Source organism: Diplotaxodon limnothrissa, linkage group LG3 (genome assembly GCF_057381915.1).
Source record: "Diplotaxodon limnothrissa isolate DT_005_m linkage group LG3, D_limnothrissa_male_GT1.1, whole genome shotgun sequence".
NCBI lineage: Eukaryota > Metazoa > Chordata > Actinopteri > Cichliformes > Cichlidae > Diplotaxodon > Diplotaxodon limnothrissa.
In genome coordinates, this window is record NC_140598.1 from 302,057 (window position 1) to 322,675 (window position 20,619).

Genomic DNA, 20,619 nt, shown 5'->3' on the forward strand with positions numbered 1-20,619 from the left:
GGGGTTTGAAGGGACGAACATAAAGGTAAATAGTGAAGGAGGAGCCAAGATGGTAATTTTAAAAGGTTTATTTCATGCCAGAGTTGAAATTCTGGTTCAGACTGAGGGTTAACTTCAGGGAGAGCCAAGGCCAACATACCGTATTTTCACAACCATAAGGCGCACTTAAAAGTCTTAGATTTTCTTCAAAAAGTACGGCGCGCCCTATAGCGCAGTGCGCCCTGTGTGTTGTAATGAGGACGTAGTAGAGAACACAATGAGAACGCTAAAGGGAGAAGCGTTTCGACGGTCACCATTCGGCTAAAAGCAGTTTCACTTTCACTTTTTATGAAACGGTGCCATTTTTCCATCCGGACCAGGACTACGGTAGCGCAGCAACTTCCAGCGGATTATAAGGAAAAGCTGGCCATCTTCCGCTCCTACTGCAGCAAACACATCAGCGACAAACACATCCAGCGATGGATGACCGATGGAGACCACAGTTTCACCAAGAGTGGAAGGCAGCGCCCGGCGAGTTACGCCACAATTTGCCAATGGATTGTAGATGCTTGGGCTAACATGTCTGCTGGCACTGTTGTTCGAGCTTTCGCAAAAGCGGCACGGAAAGTGACTCTGACAGTGAAGAAAGTGAACCTGGAATGTTTGATGGAGATTTAGCGCAGCTGTTCAATTCAGACACAGAGGATGAGGACTTCGATGGGTTTGATTGATGATAAAAATGTGAGTACCAAACTTTGTTTTGCTCCTGCTTTATTTTTAAATACGCACACTTGTATGCTTGTGTGTTGTTGATGATGACGATTACTGGTAATAAAAATGTGAGTAAGGTACCGAACTCAGGTTTGCTCCCGCTTTATTTTTAAATACGCATACGGTACTTGTATGCGCCCTATGATCCAGTGCGCCTTATGTGTGTGTTAAATACAGTAATGGCACACATAACTGAGACTGCGCCTTTTAGCCCAGTGCGTCTTATGGTCGTGAAAATACGGTAATAAACAAAACATCCCTGATATGAAAATAAAAGAAACTTACCTAACTCCAAAGTAAACAAAATATACAACATATAGCCATAACCTACCTAACAGCACATAAACAGGAGAAAACAGGGTGTCAAAACATAAGGCAGCTCTCCCCTACAGGCAGTCTGAACATGAAAACACAAAAATGCACATACAAGTCAAAGGCATGCAAGGCTGCACAGGTATGACAATGAAAATGGCCAAAGGGCCCAGAAACATAGCTCCACAGGTCTTAAGTAGTGCTCTGCTGATTAACAATTAGCTGGAATCTGAGCAGTATCCAATCAGAACAGAGGTGGTGGAGCCTAGACAAAACAAAGAGTTAGTAGGAAAAAGAAACATCCACCTGGGGGATGTAACAGCTAGTTAACTGCTGTGCTAGTTAGCTGGGCTGCTAGTTAGTGGTATGCTAGTTAGCTGGTGTGCTAGTTAGCCGGTTTGCTAGTTGGCCGGTCTGCTAGTTAGCTGGTGTGCTAGTTAGCTGGGAGCTAACTCACTAGAACATTTGATGGCAGCTTTCAATTGAAATTTGAGTATTTTCATTTATCCAGGGATAGAAATTTGAAGAATGGACAACACTTTGCTTCAGAGGTGCCACTGTATCTAAATAAAATGGAGAAAGTGTTGTCTCCAGGAGTTTAGCTGATTTAGAGTGGCCAGGTACGGTGGGTGTGTTCCAGTTAAAGAACACGGAGGCAGACTTCCAAGTTCAGGTAATTTATTCGGTCTGTTGTGATGATACTTGTGTAATCGTGGATCTATGTTTGGGTGCATTGAAGGTTTGACGCATGCTATACTGATGGTTCACTTTATGAAAACTGTACTCAACACTTACAGGTACCAACACCTCAACAATCACTGCACACAAGGTTACAACTAGCATCAATTAGCTTAGTAGCACATTAGCATAAGATAGCATTAGCATCCTCACAAGTGAACAAACATAATCAATAACATTTGACCTACACAACATCATACAATCAGAACACACCTTCTGGCATTCACACACGGCAATAAACAAAGGAAACACAGGTTGGCGGTGAGAGGAGAAAAAATACTGAGAGTGTTGCCAACTGCTCAGTAAGGAAAATTGCTATTGGCTGTCCTAAAAGTCGCTAGAAGTCGCTAAATGACGTCATCGCCTAAGTTGCATAATTGGTTATGCTAATCTAATTGTAACCTATGTTGTTGGAGAGAGAAATAACATCGTTGAAGAGACATAAAGTGAGTAAAAAACGTCCTAAATGCATTTAGAGTTTATTTAGAATTACAAATTAAATTTCTTTTAGCAATTATTGTTTTTTTTAATGTCACAATTCCAACCCTGCTCCTTTACCCGGCTTGGACCGGCAAAAGTGACCCGAAATAGGCACTCTGGTGGAGTTACTTTTTGTGTGTGTTTATAAGTAGTTTTAAACCTTGTGATCCACAAAACAGCATAACAGTAAAAGAGTAAAAGAAGAACTGACTGCTTTACAGCACCCGCTGCTTGTTGAGAGTAAAAGCGATACGCACTTTCACGTCTTTTCGCGACTTTTTTTTTAGAAAAAAAGTCGCTAAGTTGGCAACACTGGCCACCACATGGCCTCGAGTACCTATGTGGTGCATTCAAGGAGCATCAGCATAGACACGGTGGGTTCAATAATGTAGGACACAACAATTTCTACGGCGAAAATACTATCAATGAATGAGCCATAACATTTTAGCCATGTAAACAACATGTTATCAGTTTTCTAACAATTTACATTGACCATTAAAAGACAAAATACGTAAGTCGAGGTCACTACAAGCCATGTGAGGGTCAAACATGGCAGAGAACCTTCCAGCAGCATCTTAGTTTATAATCCGCCTTTTGATCATCAGTTTAGCAGATGAAGGATCCAAGTAAAATAACAAATTAAAAAATATGCAGCTATGGTCACTCACATGGACATCCTCCACACATACATTGTGTATATTTAAACCCAGGGAGAAAACGAGATCCAATGTGTGACCCTTTGTATGTGTGGAGCCAGAAACATGCTGCCTAAAGTTAAAAGACTCAGTGATAGTGATGAGCTCAGCAGTAGTGTTACAGGATGCTTCATCAATATGAAGGCTTAAATCTCCCAACCTTCTCCAATGTAATGATGGATGTCAGAAGGTCGTTAAATTCAGTTAGAAAGACCCCATCAGGTAGAATAAAATACAATAAATGGTTTTTAGGGAACTGACCATCATCTGTGACTCAAATGAAGAAAAGGAGTCCGAGGTCATCAGACTGCATGTGAATCTGTCCTGGTAAACAACAGCGAGTCCTCCACCACATCCTAAAAGACGCGGAGTTCAGATGATAGAGCAGCCAGTCGGACAGACTTCATTCAAGTGGACATAATCAATGTTCCCTCTAAGCTGCGTGCATGCACAATCGCGCACCGCCGACACGGTCTCTGCGTACAGAAAATCTGCATTGCGCACAGAAGAATAAATCTAACCTGAATTGAAATTACAATAAATACGTTTTGGCAGTGTTAGTCAGTAAGTTACTGGCTGCTCCAGTTTGGAATTAGAACGATGCCACCTTATCTCATAGTCCAGCCAATGATGCGATTCAGATTTGTATATACGCAGCTAATCAACGTCGCTGACAGGCTATGACAGCGTCCTCATGTGCCGACACCGGTGTTTTAGCAAGCAAAGCGGCGTGGCTGATGTGGAGTGAAAAAAATTATTGCACTAGCTTATGTGGTTGCAGATCTACAGGCATTTAAAAATAGTTACGCAAAACGGAGCGTTCAGCTCTGAACGGCCGTAAAAGGGTTAACAGTATCTCCCAATCATAATTTAAAGCAGCAGAAATTAAGTCAGAACACAAAAGAGCAAAAATGACATAACAAAAAATGATTGACAACAAGGAAAACTACATTGTTGCTTCCAGCGAGCTGCAGCAGCGGCAAAGCCAAACACAGGCACCATTTTCCTTGACAGAAGAACTTAGCACACAGCAGCAGCATAGAGTGCACCGCTATTGTTCAAATGGAAGACATAGGAAACACTCAATAAAAACTTCGACAGCTGAAACTAATGTAGACAATGTCAGGGGAGGAAGTCAAACTAAACTTATGACACCAAGCACAATAACTACCAAAATAAAGCGGGAAAAGTAAACTAAGAATCCCTAAAGCAACTAAACAGAGGAGCTAACAATAAACAAGAAGTTGAAAATACAAAAACACAGAAGCTAACATGGCTAACACTAGCATCACTGTATGTAGCCTGACTCTTCCCACAGCAACATACAACTGTCATGGCTAGACATCTCATTGACTGGCTCATGTTAGCTTGTGAAAATATAAAGTCCCAGCAGTACTAGCTGTTTTATATACTGTTTAAAATAAGCTAAATGTGCTTATAATGTGTAAATAAAGGCTTAAGCAGCTAGCACGGTTAGCATCAGCACCAAGCCCTATTATATTTATACACTGTTAGAGCAATGGCTCCAATCTACAGCCTTTAAAATAATGATTGAAATGCTGTGATTGCAGCCATTCCCCAACTCTCTGTGAATGGTTCTCATGGCCATTGATCAGTGGGCTTTGATCAGTGGGTTTTGATGAGTGGTTGTAGATCAATGGTCATGAGAATTTGTATAATTTTGATTAAAGAACTGACCTCCCAGCCCATTGTTCCTTCGGTGGGCTGGTTTCTGTCATTATGCAAATGTACTGTTCATAGCGTTGGAAACCTGCAGTCAGCTGAGATTGAAGAAGTCACTTGGATGAGTGATGAAACGTTTCTCCCACTGAAAACGCTACGTCCAGATGAACAGAATCAACTTTTGGAGATTTACTTACCTGGATGACTGAGCATCAATCATCCAGTAAATAAAGGGTGGCTGTAGCTCAGGGGTAGATGTTTCTTTGCAAGGAAAACTCAAACACTGAAACAATACCACCAGTAACCTCCTAAATATGGAAATGTGGGGTCATTAAAGACATAATAATTTCATTAATACCCAATATCCAGCAAAATATGTAATTTGGACATTTTATGCCAAATGAAATCAAATGTATATATTGTGGAAGATTAGCCAAATTTATGTAAATTGGCCAGTACATGATTTTTAAAAAAATAAACAAACATATGACATATTTTACACAGTAATTCAGAGTCTAATAATCCACTCAAATGTAAATATAAGTTCAGCTAAAAGCTCTATTGATAAGTCAATCAATAATATAATTCACATTTTAAATCATCATATGTGTTAATGTTTGAATCCTGACCTGAGAGTTTCCACTGCACACTGTGATCTCTTTAGTCCAGCAGACAGAAGCGTCACTCCTGAATCCTGCAGGTCACAGTTACTCAGGTCCAGCACTCTCAGACTAGAGGACTGGGAGCTAAGGACTGAGGACAGAGCTTCACAACTTCTCTCTGAGAGGTTACAGCCACTCAGTCTGAAAAATAAAAGATAAATCTATAATACTTATGTAAAGTTTGTTATTCTATTATTATATTACATGCCATCTTTTTATTTTTGAAGGAAACCTTAACATACTAAGATACAACATCATATGGATGAACTTGAATAAAATGTTTCATTGATTCATTTAAAAAAAATGTCAATTGATCTGACCTCAGAGTATTTAGTTTACAATTTAAACTTTGTAGTCCAGCAGACAGAAGCTTCACTCCTGAATCCTGCACATTTTTGATACTCAGGTCCAGCTCTGTCAGAGTAGAGGACTGAGAGCTGAGCATTGAGGACACAGCTTCACAGTTTTCCTCTAAAAGTTCACAGACGTTGAGTCTGAAAATGAAAACATGAACAAAGACTGTCGTTAAAGTGTAATCAGGGTGCAATAACTAATCTTATATTTTAAATTAAGATTATTAAGATCATTAAGATGGCGGCGCGCACGGGTGCAGCGGCTCTTAGCTCTCCAGTTTGGTGCTCGTTTTTACTTTTAATGTGGATATTTTTGAATGTTTGCAACGCCGCCATCTCTTACAGTCGCCAGAACCTAATTGACCTAGGTTTTAAATATAGTTTGTTTGTTTATGGCGACTATCAGTGAACACAGAACATCCTGGTGGAGATAGCGAGACCGCCAGGGTCACCGTGGATGGTCTGCCCGCCCAGCAAGCGTAGAAGGCGACGGAGGGAAAGAAAGCAGAAGAGGGGATGCCGGTCGGGCTCAGACGCTAGGCTACGCAAACATCCACACCGGCCAGCACTTCCGAGCCTTTTCCTATCGAACGCCAGATCCATCACCCACAAACTAGACAAATTGGAGCTACAGATAGCCAACACAAGCTTTGTACGTAACTGCAGCATTATTCTTATTACGGAGACGTGGCTTCACCCGCTGATTCCCGACGCTGCAGTCGAGTTAGCAGGCCGCAAGCTACACTGGCATGACAGAAACAGCAACTCAGGTAAAAGCAGAGGAGGGGGTCTATGTGTTTACGTGCATAACGAGTGGTGTTGTAACAGCAGGATCATTCACACACACTGTTCTCCTGATTTGGAGGTTCTGGCAGTCTCGTGCAGACCTTTTTACATCCCGAGGGAGTTTACAGTAGTTATTGTGATAGCTGTTTATATACCGCCGGATGCTAACATTAGCACGGCTCTCAGCCTCTTGCTCAACACCATAAACAAACAACAGCTTGCCCACCCCGATGGGGTTTTTATTGTCGCCGGCGACTTTAACAAAGCGTGCCTAAAGACTGTGCTTCCTAAATTTGTCCAGTTTGTGGACTTTGCTACGAGAGGAGAACACACTTTGGACCATGTCTATTCAAACATCAGGCATGCTTTCAGAGCGACACCCTGGCTGGATCTGACCACCTCTGCATGTCCCTCACCCCCACCTACACCCCCCTGCTGAGAAAAACAAAGCCCCAGACAAAGACAATAAAAACCTGGCCTGAAGGAGCCCTTTCTCAACTGCAGGACTGCTTCTCAACAACTGTATGGGATTTATTCTCCAGCCACAACCTCCAGGAGTACACGGACACTGTACTCTCGTACATCAGGAACTGTGTTGACAATGTCACCGTCAACAAAAGGGTCAGGGTGTTTACAAATCAAAAACCCTGGATGAATAGCGAAGTGCAATCCCTCCTAAAAAGCCGCAACACTGCCTTCAAGTCAGGGGACAGACTTAGCAGACCTGAGTAGAGGCATCAGGAAAGCTAAGGCTGCCTATAGGAGGAGGATTGAAGATCACTTTGCTGACAACGACCCCAGAAAAATGTGGCAGGGGATCAATCACATTACCAACTACAGAAGCAATAATCAAGCAACATCTAGGACTGATGCCTCACTGGCTGAGGATCTAAACCGTTTCTTCGCCCGCTTTGAGACGACCAGGCCCTCAGCTGCCACACCACTTCCACCCGCCCCCAGCACTGGCACACTAGCACTCAGGGAGCATCAAGTGAGGTGTGTTCTAAGGTCAGTGAATCCCAGGAAGGCGGCAGGTCCTGATGGAATACATGGAAAGGTTCTCAGAGCATGTGCTGACGAACTGACCGGAGTCTTCACTAAAATCTTCAACCTTTCCTTGTCATCAAACACCGTCCCGCCCTGCCTCAAAACCTCCACCATCATCCCCATCGCCAAGAAGACAGCTGTGGTCAGCCCAAATGACTACAGGCCTGTTGCATTTACGCCTGTAGTGATGAAGTGCTTTGAGAGACTGGTCTGTCAGCACATCAGGGCCGGTCTGCCTCCCACTCTGGACCCCCACCAATTTGCCTACAGGACAAATCGTTCCACCAAGGACGCTATCACCATAGCGCTCCACACTGCGCTGAGTCACCTGGAGCACCAAGGAAGCTATGTGAGAATGCTCTTTCTGGACTTCAGCTCAGCATTCAATCATATCATCCCGGAGATCCTGGTCCAGAAACTGTCTCACCTGGGACTCTCCACCCCCATCTGCCTCTGGATCAAGGACTTCCTGACAAATAGACCACAGTCTGTCAGACTCGGCCCCCACTGGTCCAGCACCATCACACTCAGCACCGGGTCTCCACAAGGATGTGTTTTGAGTCCCCTCCTGTTTACGCTCTACACATCCGACTGCTCCCCTACCCATCTCTCAAACACCATCATAAAGTTCGCGGATGACACCACAGTGGTTGGACTCATCTCAAGGGGGGATGAGTCAGACTACAGAGATGAGGTCAACAGACTGACTGAGTGGTGTTCAGTTAACAACCTCCAAATGAACACCACGAAAACTAAAGAACTTATCTTCGACTTCAGGAAGGGCAGAGCAGACCCGGCCCCACTTTACATTCACGGGAACTGTGTGGAGAGGGTACACTCCATGAGGTTTCTGGGCGTGCACATCTCTGATGACCTCTCCTGGACTGCAAATACTACGGCGATGGTTAAAAAGGCCCAGCAGCGTCTCCACTTTCTGAGAGTGCTCAGGAGGAACAACCTGGAGGAGAGGCTGCTGGTGACATTTTACAGAGCCACCATAGAGAGCATCCTAACGTACGGCATAAAAACATGGTATGCAGGGTGCTCAGCTGCGGACAGGAAAGTACTGCAGAGGGTCATCAACACAGCCCAGAAGATCACTGGCTGCTCTCTGCCCAGCCTGGAGGTCACTGCAAACTCTCGGTACCTCAGCAGAGCTGGCAATATCATCAAGGACCACTCTCACCCCAGCAATCAACTGTTTGAACTATTACCATCAGGCCGACGGTACAGGTCACATAAAACCAGGACAAACAGATTCAGGGATAGCTTCTTTCCCAGAGCTATCACCGTAGTAAATAAGCACAAAAACAATTGAACCTATTCCATACCGTCACAGTCATTATATTATGCTGCTATTCATACTGTCATTATATTAATGCTGCTATCCTTTTTTTTTTTTCTTTTTTTTTTTTTGTGTCCCATTTGGATCTATAGCCATCAGAATTGTTGTCTTGAGGCCAAGAAAGATGCCAAGCGGATTTATTTTACCAAGTGGATCATCATGGCCTTGACATATTGGTCCATTTGGTTGACCTTTATTATAATTATGAATTTATTTTATTTACAGTTGCAAACGGGACAGACATGACTGTGGGATAGGACAGGGGGAAAGAATGAAAGAAAGAGGGGGAGAGAAAGAAAGAAAACCAAAGGGGAGAAGAGATGGTGAGGAGGGGGGGAAGAGAGAGAAAAAAAACAAGAAAAAAAAAACAAACAAAAAACAAACAAACAAAAAAAACTCCTGGGTCACCTGTATGGAGAGAAAAAACAAACAAACAGAGGAGACAGCAAACAACAAAGAGCAACATAATAATAGAAAAAAAAAAAAAGCACCATCACAATAAACTAGCTAGCCGTAGATATCAATAGTTACTAAATAATAAACGATATTGTGCAGCACGCAAGATAGACAGCGCACAGTGTGCTTTGAGGTAGCAGCCAAGAAAGCTGTAGTCCGCGTCTGTGAATACCCATGTGTACACCTGTGTGCATACCTGTGTGGATCAGCATGCTTGCATTCCAAAGGTTTCTCCATGTAATGATCTGCTAGGGAGTGTGGGGAGCCACAGCCCTGTCCTTTATGGTATCAAGCAGGTATGGAGGAGATCAAAACTCCAGACATCCAGAGGCCCCCAGAACACAAGAGACCAAGGAAGACCCACAGAGGGGCAGCTGCGCCACTGTCCCAGTTAGAGCTAAGGAGAGTCCCAGATGAGGGCTCACTCAGCAGCCGCGGAGCAGAAGCCAGGGGGAGTTGCAGTGACGCGCCCGTGAGCTCCGCTGGCAGCCAGCTGTGCCTGAGTGACCGAGCCCCAGGCCGAGAGGCCGGGGGCACCTCACCTCCGAAATGGCCCGAGCGAGCCCCAATAAGCGGCCGCCAAGGAGTGAGCCGGTGTGTACCCGGACACCCACCCCCAGATACAAAGAACCACCAACGCACCGACACCTGAGGGAGTCCACCACCGGCAGGGGAAGTGGTGGTGGGTGGAGATAGGCCTCCAAACCTTGGAAGGCCCGAGATGTCCCCAGAGAGGTGGCGTCTGATATCCAACCTGACATATAGACACAGACATACAGGCACACACAGATACAAACATCCATTCCCACCCTCATGCTCTCATATGCACTTCACACTCAACTGACGTGGAGACAGACATAAAGAGACACTGTATACCCGATCACACTCCCCGAGCGTACTCTACGAACCGGGTCTAGGTACCCTCGCCCCTGGAGGGGGGAACTGCACCCAGACCCAGGTGGTGTTACCCTTTTCCCTGCGGTGGGGAGAGGCAGACCGCCCCGACTCCGCAGCAGCAGGGAGGCCCCACACCCCAGACCGCAGCCGGATGGCCAACTCCTCCTCCTAGCCCCCCCGCTCCAGCAGGCCGCAGAGAACGGGGGTGAGAGAAGACTCCAAACCTCCCTCCACCCGCTCATAGTAGTGTTGATGCATGTGTGTTCTAAGGTGCATTTAAAACCCAGGAGGGCATGGAGCTACCTGCCAGAGAGCAGCAGGTAAGCGCATAGTCCCTCGTGTTAGCCCTCAATGTCTACATGTATTTAAAATTGAGAGGTGGGCAACGATGCCAGGGGTGAGGTGTACACCCTGATGGTAACTTGGACTCCGTGTATTGTGCCCACCCCCAAGATCCTATATGTATGTCTAATGAGGGTGTGAGTAATGTGAATGTCTAAGTTGTGGGATAAAATTGAGGCAGAGGCAGCCAGAAGGGGACAGAGGGGGGGGGGGGTAACCTCCTCTGCACCCTGGTGACATACCCCTACTCCAAGGCCCTGCATGTGTGGGTGGTTGTGGTGGAGCGGGAGGAGGGAGGCATTAATGCTGCTATCCTGTATATATTGTACATACTAATGTTTGAGTACTTACGATTGTTTTTTTGTACTTTTTATATTTTACATTTATTATTGAAACTTGCACCAAGGGAGTGGCACTCCAATTTCGTTGTACTTTGTACAATGACAATAAAGGCTATTCTATTCTTATCTATTCTATTCTAAATATAATGTGGTGTCATGTGTGATCAATGTGGTCCTCAAAAAGACCCAGCAGAGGATGTACTTCCTGAGACAACTGGGGAAGTACAGTCTTCCACAGGAGCTGCTGATCCAGTTCTACACTGCGGTCATTGAGTCTGTCCTGTGCTCCTCCATCACAGTCTGGTATGGTGCAGCCACTAAACAGGACAGGAGCAGACTGCAGCGGACTGTACGGGCAGCAGAAAGGATCATCGGCACCCCCCTGCCCTCCATCCAGGATCTGTACCTCTCAAGAACCAGGAAACGGGCAGGGAAACTCATCACAGACCCCTCACACCCTGGACACAGACTTTTTGATCTGCTGCCCTCTCGCAGACGGTACAGAAGCCTGCAGACCAGGACCACCCGACATAGGAACAGTTTCTTTCCCCTCGCCATCTCCCTTCTAAACAGTTGACTTGTCACACTGATCCCACTGCCAGAATGCAACTGCACCTTATGTACATTCTGTAGTATTTATTCCACCTCATTTCATTTCTGTATTTTATGTATATAAGTTTATATTGGTTATTTATAGTTGGTTTACACAGCTTTGTGTATGTATGTGTATGCATGTCTGATGTACAGTGGGGCAAAAAAGTATTTAGTCAGCCACCGATTGTGCAAGTTCCCCCACTTAAAATGATGACAGAGGTCAGTAATTTGCACCAGAGGTACACTTCAACTGTGAGAGACAGAATGTGAAAAAAAAAATCCATGAATCCACATGGTAGGATTTGTAAAGCATTTATTCGTAAATTAGGGTGGAAAATAAGTATTTGGTCACCTCAAACAAGGAAAATCTCTGGCTCTCACAGACCTGTAACTTCTTCTGTAAGAAGCTTTTATGTCCCCCACTCGTTACCTGTATGAATGGCACCTGTTTGAACTCATCATCTGTATAAAAGACACCTGTCCACAGCCTCAAACAGTCAGACTCCAAACTCCGCCATGGCCAAGACCAAAGAGCTTTCGAAGGACACCAGGAAAAGTATTGTAGACCTGCACCAGACTGGGAAGAGTGAATCTACAATAGGCAAGCAGCTTGGTGTGAAAAAATCAACTGTGGGAGCAATCATCAGAAAATGGAAGACATACAAGACCACTGATAATCTCCCTCGATCTGGGGCTCCACGCAAGATCTCATCCCGTGGGGTCAAAATGACCATGAGAACGGTGAGCAAAGATCCCAGAACCACACGGGGGGACCTGGTGAATGACCTGCAGAGAGCTGGGACCAAAGTAACAAAGGTCACCATCAGTAACACACTACAACGGCAGGGAATCAAATCCCGCAGTGCCAGACGTGTTCCGCTGCTGAAGCCAGTGCATGTCCAGGCCCGTCTGAAGTTTGCCAGAGAGCACATGGATGATACAGCAGAGGATTGGGAGAATGTCATGTGGTCAGATGAAACCAAAGTAGAACTTTTTGGTATAAACTCAACTCGTCGTGTTTGGAGGAAGAAGAATACTGAGTTGCATCCCAAGAACACCATACCTACTGTGAAGCATGGGGGTGGAAACATCATGCTATGGGGCTGTTTTTCTGCCAAGGGGACAGGACGACTGATCCGTGTTAAGGACAGAATGAATGGGGCCATGTATCGTGAGATTTTGAGCCAAAACCTCCTTCCATCAGTGAGAACTTTGAAGATGAAACGAGGCTGGGTCTTCCAACATGACAATGATCCAAAACACACCACCCGGGCAACAAAGGAGTGGCTCCGTAAGAAGCATTTGAAAGTCCTGGAGTGGCCTAGCCAGTCTCCAGACCTCAACCCCATAGAAAATCTGTGGCGGGAGTTGAAAGTCCGTGTTGCTCGGCGACAGCCCCAAAACATCACTGCTCTCGAGAAGATCTGCATGGAGGAATGGGCCAAAATACCAGCTACTGTGTGTGCAAACCTGGTAAAGACCTATAGTAAACGTTTGACCTCTGTTATTGCCAACAAAGGTTATGTTACAAAGTATTGAGTTGTATTTTTGTTATTGACCAAATACTTATTTTCCACCCTGATTTACCAATAAATTATTTACAAATCCTACCATGTGAATTCATGGATTTTTTTTTTCACATTCTGTCTCTCACAGTTGAAGTGTACCTCTGGTGCAAATTACTGACCTCTGTCATCATTTTAGGTGGGGGAACTTGCACAATCGGTGGCTGACTAAATACTTTTTTGCCCCACTGTATATATAGACACGTGTGTGTGTGTGTGTGTGTGTGTGTGTGTGTGTGTGTGTGTGTGTGTGTGTGTGTGTGGGACACCGGCCTTGCACATCTCCCCTTCTAGAAGATGCATGCCGGTGCCGTCTCTGGATGCCCGAGGAATAAAAAGAACCGGGGTGAAACTGATTTCGCGACAATAGCTAGCAAAATAATAATTGGAATGAAAAAAATATCAGGTGTAATGTACATGTACTGGAAAATTATTTACTAGCAAACTCTGCCACTGTCGTTTTCCATCAAACACTCATTAAAACAGCAACCTACATGTATGTTAGCGCATTCATCCCGACTGCCCGGGGGAAGAGTGGGGTCACACATTAAAACAGACAGCGGTGCAAGGCAGCCCAGGCTGAGAAATTTTTCTTTTACATTTTGCGTCTCATTTTATTTCTCTATCTGAAAAGAAAACTATTCAGTCAGATAGTTATTTGTGGTGAATGAAATACAGCTACACTTTCAAGGACTTTTAAGCACCACATCTGAAATTAAAGCACTTTTCAAACCTTGAAAACACAATATTAAAATTCAAGCATTTTCAAGGATTTCAAGTACTCGTACCAACCCTGTCTACCGTAACCAAATTCCTTGTATGTGTCTGCACATATACTGGGCCAATAAACATGATTCTGATTCAGAATCCTTGTTGTTTTATGCTGAGAAGATTAGTAAAACTTCACTTTAACTTAAAAATTACTAAAAATGGTACGAAACACAGTAAATTGATAAAGTTTACCTTTACTGGTTAAATTGCTTGATTTATTTTCACAGTTAAAAAATAAAACAAAACAAACAAACAAAAGAAAAAAGAATACAAATTGATCTGACCTCAGAATATTCAGTTTGGCGCGTGGACTCTGCACTGCAGCAGACAGAAGCTTTACTGCTGAATCATTCAGGCTGTTGGTACTCAGGTCCAGCTCTCTCAGACTACAGGACTGGGAGCTGATGACTGACAACAAATCTTTACAGCCTTCCTCTGACAGGTTACAGCTGCTCAGCCTGAAAAAAACAACAAGAACAACAAAACAATAATATTTATTATCAAATAAAATCTCTTTATATGTTGAGCCTAAGTAATCAAATGCGTACAAAGTACAAGTACGCTACAATGCACAATTAAATAAAAAATGTTAAAGAATGTAAGTGTAACAGAAGAAAAATATTTCAAATTAAACACAATTATTCCAATGTATGTAAATGGAAACCAGTGAAGTACAGGTTAATTTAATGACACTAGTTTAGTGTCTGCTGACACAGGCCTGTGAGTTATACAGTATTACAGTTACTACAGTACTGCTGGTCACTTTATTAATTCTAATATGTGTGAATGTAGTTGTAAATAATGTATCACATCCTAGACTTGGTGCAGACTCTCATTTCATTTTCTGTCTAAAAGCTGCTTTTCTAAAAGCTCCCCTTTAAAGCCCCGCTCTCCCTAAAGGCCAACTTAATTTTGATTGGATGATTTCATAAAGCATGCTGAAGGGCAGCAGCCAGTCATCATGAGCTCCATCTCCTCCACCTTCTGGTTTAGAAATTATAAGAAACTGTTAATCTCATAAATACTTGTCTTGATGCATGCTCAGTCATCCAGGTTATTAAATCTCAAAAGTTGAATCTGTTCATCTGGATGTAGCGTTTTGTGGGAGAAACGTTTCGTCACTCATCCAAGTGACTTCTTCAGTCTCAGCTGACAACAGGTTTCCAACCCTATAAACAGTACATTTGCGTAATGACTGAAACCAGCCCACTGAAGGAACAATGGGCTGGGAGGTCAGTTCCTTGACCATTAATAATAATAGTAATAATGGATTGGATTTATATAGTGCTTTTCAAGGCGCTTTACAATTCCACTATTCATTCACTCTCACATTCACACACTGGTGGAGGCAAGCTACAGTTGTAGCCACAGCTGCCCTGGGGCAGACTGACAGAAGCCAGGCTGCCATATCGCGCCATCGGCCCCTCTGGCCAACACCAGTAGTTGGTAGGGTAAAGTGTTTAGGTTTCAGTCATTATGCAAATTTACTTTTTATAAGATTGGGGAAAGCTGCAGTCAGCTGAGCCTAAAGAAGTCACTTGGATGAGTGACGAAACATTTCTCCCACTGAAAACGCTACGTCCAGATGAACAGAATCAAACTGTGGGGGCTCATAAAAACATGATTAGAAATAAATCTTCTCAGATGTATTTTTACATTTTAGATCCACAGCAACAAAGTTCACAGCACGACGTCTCTGTTCAGTAATTATTATTCCCGTAAACACTAGCTGTCTGAAACTTGTCTAGAAACCTTGGACACTGGCGGGTTTCTCTTGCTTACCTATCTGCTCATCCTTTTTCTTTCGGCTCGCATGATGATTTCCTGGTTGAGTTTATAAAGACTTTTGCTCATCCCATTTCTGAGGGTAGTTTGGGGAGAAAGTTACTGACTCTCCGGCAGGGCCGTTACAGTGTGGTCAATTATGATTTCCCAACAGCCACTGCCGAGGCAGGCTGGCCGGATCAAGCTCTGCAGGGTCTATTTTCCATCCATCCGCCTCCACTTTTCCTTTTTAGGGTTGTGGGGGGCGCTGGAGCCTATCCCAGCTGTCATAGGGCGAGAGGCGGGATATACCCTGGACAGGTCGCCAGTCTGTCACAGGGCAAACACATAGAGACACAGACAACCATTCGCTCTCACATTCATTCATACATTTACACCTACAGTGGGGCAAAAAAGTATTTAGTCAGCCACCGATTGTGCAAGTTCCCCCGCTTAAAATGATGACAGAGGTCAGTAATTTGCACCAGAGGTACACTTCAACTGTGAGAGACAGAATGTGAAAAAAAAATCCATGAATCCACATGGTAGGATTTGTAAAGAATTTATTCGTAAATTAGGGTGGAAAATAAGTATTTGGTCACCTCAAACAAGGAAAATCTCTGGCTCTCACAGACCTGTAACGTCTTCTGTAAGACGCTTTTCTGTCCCCCACTCGTTACCTGTATGAATGGCACCTGTTTGAACTCATCATCTGTATAAAAGACATCTGTCCACAGCCTCAAACAGTCAGACTCCAAACTCCGCCATGGCCAAGACCAAAGAGCTTTCGAAGGACACCAGGAAAAGTATTGTAGACCTGCACCAGACTGGGAAGAGTGAATCTACAATAGGCAAGCAGCTTGGTGTGAAAAAATCAACTGTGGGAGCAATCATCAGAAAATGGAAGACATACAAGACCACTGATAATCTCCCTCGATCTGGGGCTCCACGCAAGATCTCATCCCGTGGGGTCAAAATGATCATGAGAACGGTGAGCAAAGATCCCAGAACCACACGGGGGGACCTGGTGAATGACCTGCAGAGAGCTGGGACCAAAGTAACAAAGGTCACCATCAGTAACACACTACAACGGCAGGGAATCAAATCCCGCAGTGCCAGACGTGTTCCGCTGCCGAAGCCAGTGCATGTCCAGGCCCGTCTGAAGTTTGCCAGAGAGCACATGGATGATACAGCAGAGGATTGGGAGAATGTCATGTGGTCAGATGAAACCAAAGTAGAACTTTTTGGTATAAACTCAACTCGTTGTGTTTGGAGGAAGAAGAATACTGAGTTGCATCCCAAGAACACCATACCTACTGTGAAGCATGGGGGTGGAAACATCATGCTATGGGGCTGTTTTTCTGCCAAGGGGACAGGACGACTGATCCGTGTTAAGGACAGAATGAATGGGGCCATGTATCGTGAGATTTTGAGCCAAAACCTCCTTCCATCAGTGAGAACTTTGAAGATGAAACGAGGCTGGGTCTTCCAACATGACAATGATCCAAAACACACCGCCCGGGCAACAAAGGAGTCACAAGTCTCTCAGAAGTGAAAACTCACTCTCTTTCTTTCTTACACTCGCTCTTGCCTGTGTCACTCCTAAAACCTCCCCTTCTTCCTAAACAACCAAATGTCACGTTTCCATATATATGTTTGATTGTTTGACACAAACAGGGAAGGGAAGGCTGTTTTTTTTTTTCCTTTTTTTGCTTACAGGCAGAGAGTTTTTGCTAGCGCCATTTTTACTGTCTCTCCCTGTAGTAAATGCTTTGATAGTGTGAGTACAAGAAAATAATATGATGTGTTAAATGTGTTTAGATCAGAGGAATAGGGAAGGATTTGTTTGTCTGTGTTTTAGTTTGGCTTAGCTGTAGGCCTGAGAGTGTGTAATTGTTTAGAGAGAAAGGAATTTATGGACACTGGGGGTCTGCCTGCCATAAAAGGAGACAGGAAGCTACAGTTGGGGGTTGCTGATGCTGATGCTTGTACCTTTAATAAAACTCATAATTGTTATAAACTTAGAAGTAGGTTTGCAGGAGACTCTCCACATGATCTGTAAATGTAAGACAAGAAGAGGCCACTGGCCCAGTGGATGCAGAGTGGGAGTCTATTTTTTTTAAATATGTTAACTCTGTTTTGTATGTTGTCTAAAGGAATTTGGTGTAGCTTAGGTGAGGAGATTACTGTTATGACCGTCAAGAAGTCACCTACACAGAGACACACACACACACACACACACACACACACAGTGCTTAAACTGTTACACTCACACTCACTGGCGTGCACTCACATAGATATATGGGTACGCACACACACAGGCACTCACGTGCTCGTGCATACACACACAGACACAGAGTTTTCAGCATGGGGGTTTTATGATGGGGTCACTTCTATTAAGCTGGTTGTAACAGACAAAGGAGTGAAGATCTGCAGAGGGACCCCGGCTTTGCATATCTCCCCTTCTAGAAGATGCATGCTTAAATAAAATTGAATAAAGGTTTTTGTGAAAATGACTACTGAGTTCCGGTACGTCCCTGGATGCCCGAGGAATAAAAACAACCGGGGTGAAACTGATTTCGCAACAATAGCTAGCAAAATAATAATTAGAATGAAAAAAAAATAGCATGTGTAATGTACATGTACTGGAAAATTATTTACTAGGACTCACCTAATGCGACCTGAGAAAGCAAACTCTGCCACTGCCGTTTTCCATCAAACACTCATTAAAACAGAAACCTACATGTATGTTAGCGCACTCATCCCGACTGCCCGGGGCAGGGGCGGGGTCACACATTAAAACAGACAGCGGTGCAAGGCAGCCCAGGCTGAGAAATTTCACTTATACATTTTGCGACACATTTTATTTCTCTATCTGAAAAGAAAACTATTCAGTCAGATAGTTATTTGTGGTGAATGAAATACAGCTACACTTTCAAGGACTTTTAAGCACCACATCTGAAATTAAAGCACTTTTCAAACCTTGAAAACACAATATTAAAATTCAAGCATTTTCAAGGATTTCAAGCACCCGTACGAACCCTGAAAAAATGTTTGTAATCATGTATGATTTTTGTTCCACTTCTCACGTGTACACCACTTTGTACTGGTCTTACACGTGGAATTCCAATAAAACTGATTCATGTTTGTGGCTGTAATGTGACAAAATGTGGAAAGGTTCAAGGGGGCCGAATACTTTTGCAAGCCTTCTGTACTTACAGAGCTTTGTTGGAGGCTTTGATCACTGGCAGCAACCTCAGAAGAGCCTTCTGTGAAGCAAAGTATTTCTTCAGGTCAAACACATCCAGATCTTTTTCTGATGACAGCAAGATGAAGACCAGAGCTGACCACTGAGCAGGAGACAGTTTATCTGTGGAGAGACGTCCTGATCTCAGGGACTGTTGGATCTCCTCCAGCAGAGAACGATCATTCAGTTCATTCAGACAGTGGAACAGATTGATGCTTTTCTCTGCAGACAGATTGGTTCTGAGCTTCTCCTTGATGTACTGGACTGTTTCCTGATTGGTCTGTGAGCTACTTCCTGTCTGTGTAAGCAGACCTCGTAGGAGATTCTGACTGGTCTGCAGTGAAAGACCCAGGAGGAAGCGGAGGAACAAGTCCAGGTGTCCATTTGGACTCTGTAAGGCCTTGTTCACAGCACTCTGGTAGAAGTGTTTCTCTGCAGATTCTCCTGTTTCAGACTTCTGGGAGGTTATTTGGTCTTCCAGCAGATTGAGTCCAGAGTTGATGAAGGTCAGATGGGCATGAAGAGCAGCCAGAAACTCCTGAACACTCAGATGGATGAAGCAGAACACCTTGTCCTGGTACAGTCCTCTCTCCTCTTTAAAGATCTGTGTGAACACTCCTGAGTACACTGAGGCTGCTCTGATATTGATGCCACACTCTGTCAGGTCTGATTCATAGAAGATCAGGTTTCCTTTCTGCAACTGATCAAAAGCCAGTTTCCCCAGTGACTCAATCATCTTCCTGCTCTCTGGACTCCAGTGTGGATCTGTCTCAGCTCCTCCATCATACTTGACCTTCTTCACTTTGGCCTGAACTACCAGGAAGTGGATGTACATCTCAGTCAGGGTGTTGGGCAGCTGTCCTCCCTCTCTGGTTTCCAGCACATCCTCCAGAACTGTAGCAGTGATCCAGCAGAAGACTGGGATGTGGCACATGATGTGGAGGCTTCGTGATGTCTTGATGTGGGAGATGATCCTGCTGGCCTGCTCCTGATCTCTGAACCTCTTCCTGAAGTACTGCTCCTTCTGTGGGTCAGTGAACCCTCTGATCTCTGTCACCATGCCTACACAGTCAGGAGGGATCTGATTGGCTGCTGCAGGTCGTGTGGTTATCCAGAGGCGAGCAGAGGGAAGCAGTTTCCCCCTGACGAGGTTTATCAGCAGCACATCCACTGAGGTGGACTTTCTAGGGTCAGTCAGGATTGTAGTTTTGTGGAAGTCCAGAGGAAGTCGACACTCATCCAGACCATCAAAGATGAACACAACCTGGAAGTCTTCAAAGCTGCAGATTCCTGCTTCTTTGGTTTCAGTAAAGAAGTGATGAACAAGTCCCACCAAGCTGAACTTTTCCTCTTTCAGCACATTCAGCTCTCTGAAAGTGAATGGAAATAGGAACTGGATGTCCTGGTTGGCTTTGTCTTCAGCCCAGTCCAGGCTGTATTTCTGTGTTAAGACTGTTTTCCCAATGCCAGCCACTCCCTTTGTCAGCACTGTTCTGATTGGTTCGTCTCTTCCAGGTGAGGCTTTAAAGATGTCTTCTTGTCTGATTGTTGTTTCTGGTCTGTCTGGTTTCCTGGATGCTGTTTCAATCTGTCTGACCTCATGTTCATCATTGACCTCTGCAGTCCCTCCCTCTGTGATGTAGAGCTCTGTGTAAATCTGATTCAGGAGGGTTGGGCTTCCTGCTTTAGCGATGCCCTCAAACACACACTGGAACTTCTTCTTCAGGGCAGATTTAAGGTTACGATGACAAACTGCACCTGGAAGTTCTGAATAATAATAATAATAATAAT

General features: G+C 44.3%; 2 protein-coding genes across 3 annotated transcripts in view; one reads left to right on the plus strand and one right to left on the minus strand.

Annotated features, from left to right (window-relative positions):
* LOC146634202 (butyrophilin-like protein 2) overlaps positions 1–20,619 on the plus strand; it is a 295,376-nt gene that overhangs the window by 209,235 nt on the left and 65,522 nt on the right. The window lies entirely within an intron of this gene.
* The window catches only part of LOC146634207 (protein NLRC3-like), a 34,584-nt gene that overhangs the window by 10,569 nt on the left and 3,396 nt on the right, over positions 1–20,619 (minus strand). The window contains exons 5-8 of one of the 2 annotated variants that reach the window (XM_085375432.1): positions 18,801–20,595; positions 14,102–14,275; positions 5,641–5,814; positions 5,288–5,461 (exon numbers count right to left, since the gene is read on the minus strand). In XM_085375432.1, the coding sequence (XP_085231558.1) occupies positions 5,288–5,461; positions 5,641–5,814; positions 14,102–14,275; positions 18,801–20,595 (2,317 nt within the window). Of the gene's footprint in view, positions 1–5,287; positions 5,462–5,640; positions 5,815–14,101; positions 14,276–18,796; positions 20,596–20,619 lie in introns of those variants that run through there. The other variant, XM_085375441.1, reaches the window with a different exon arrangement.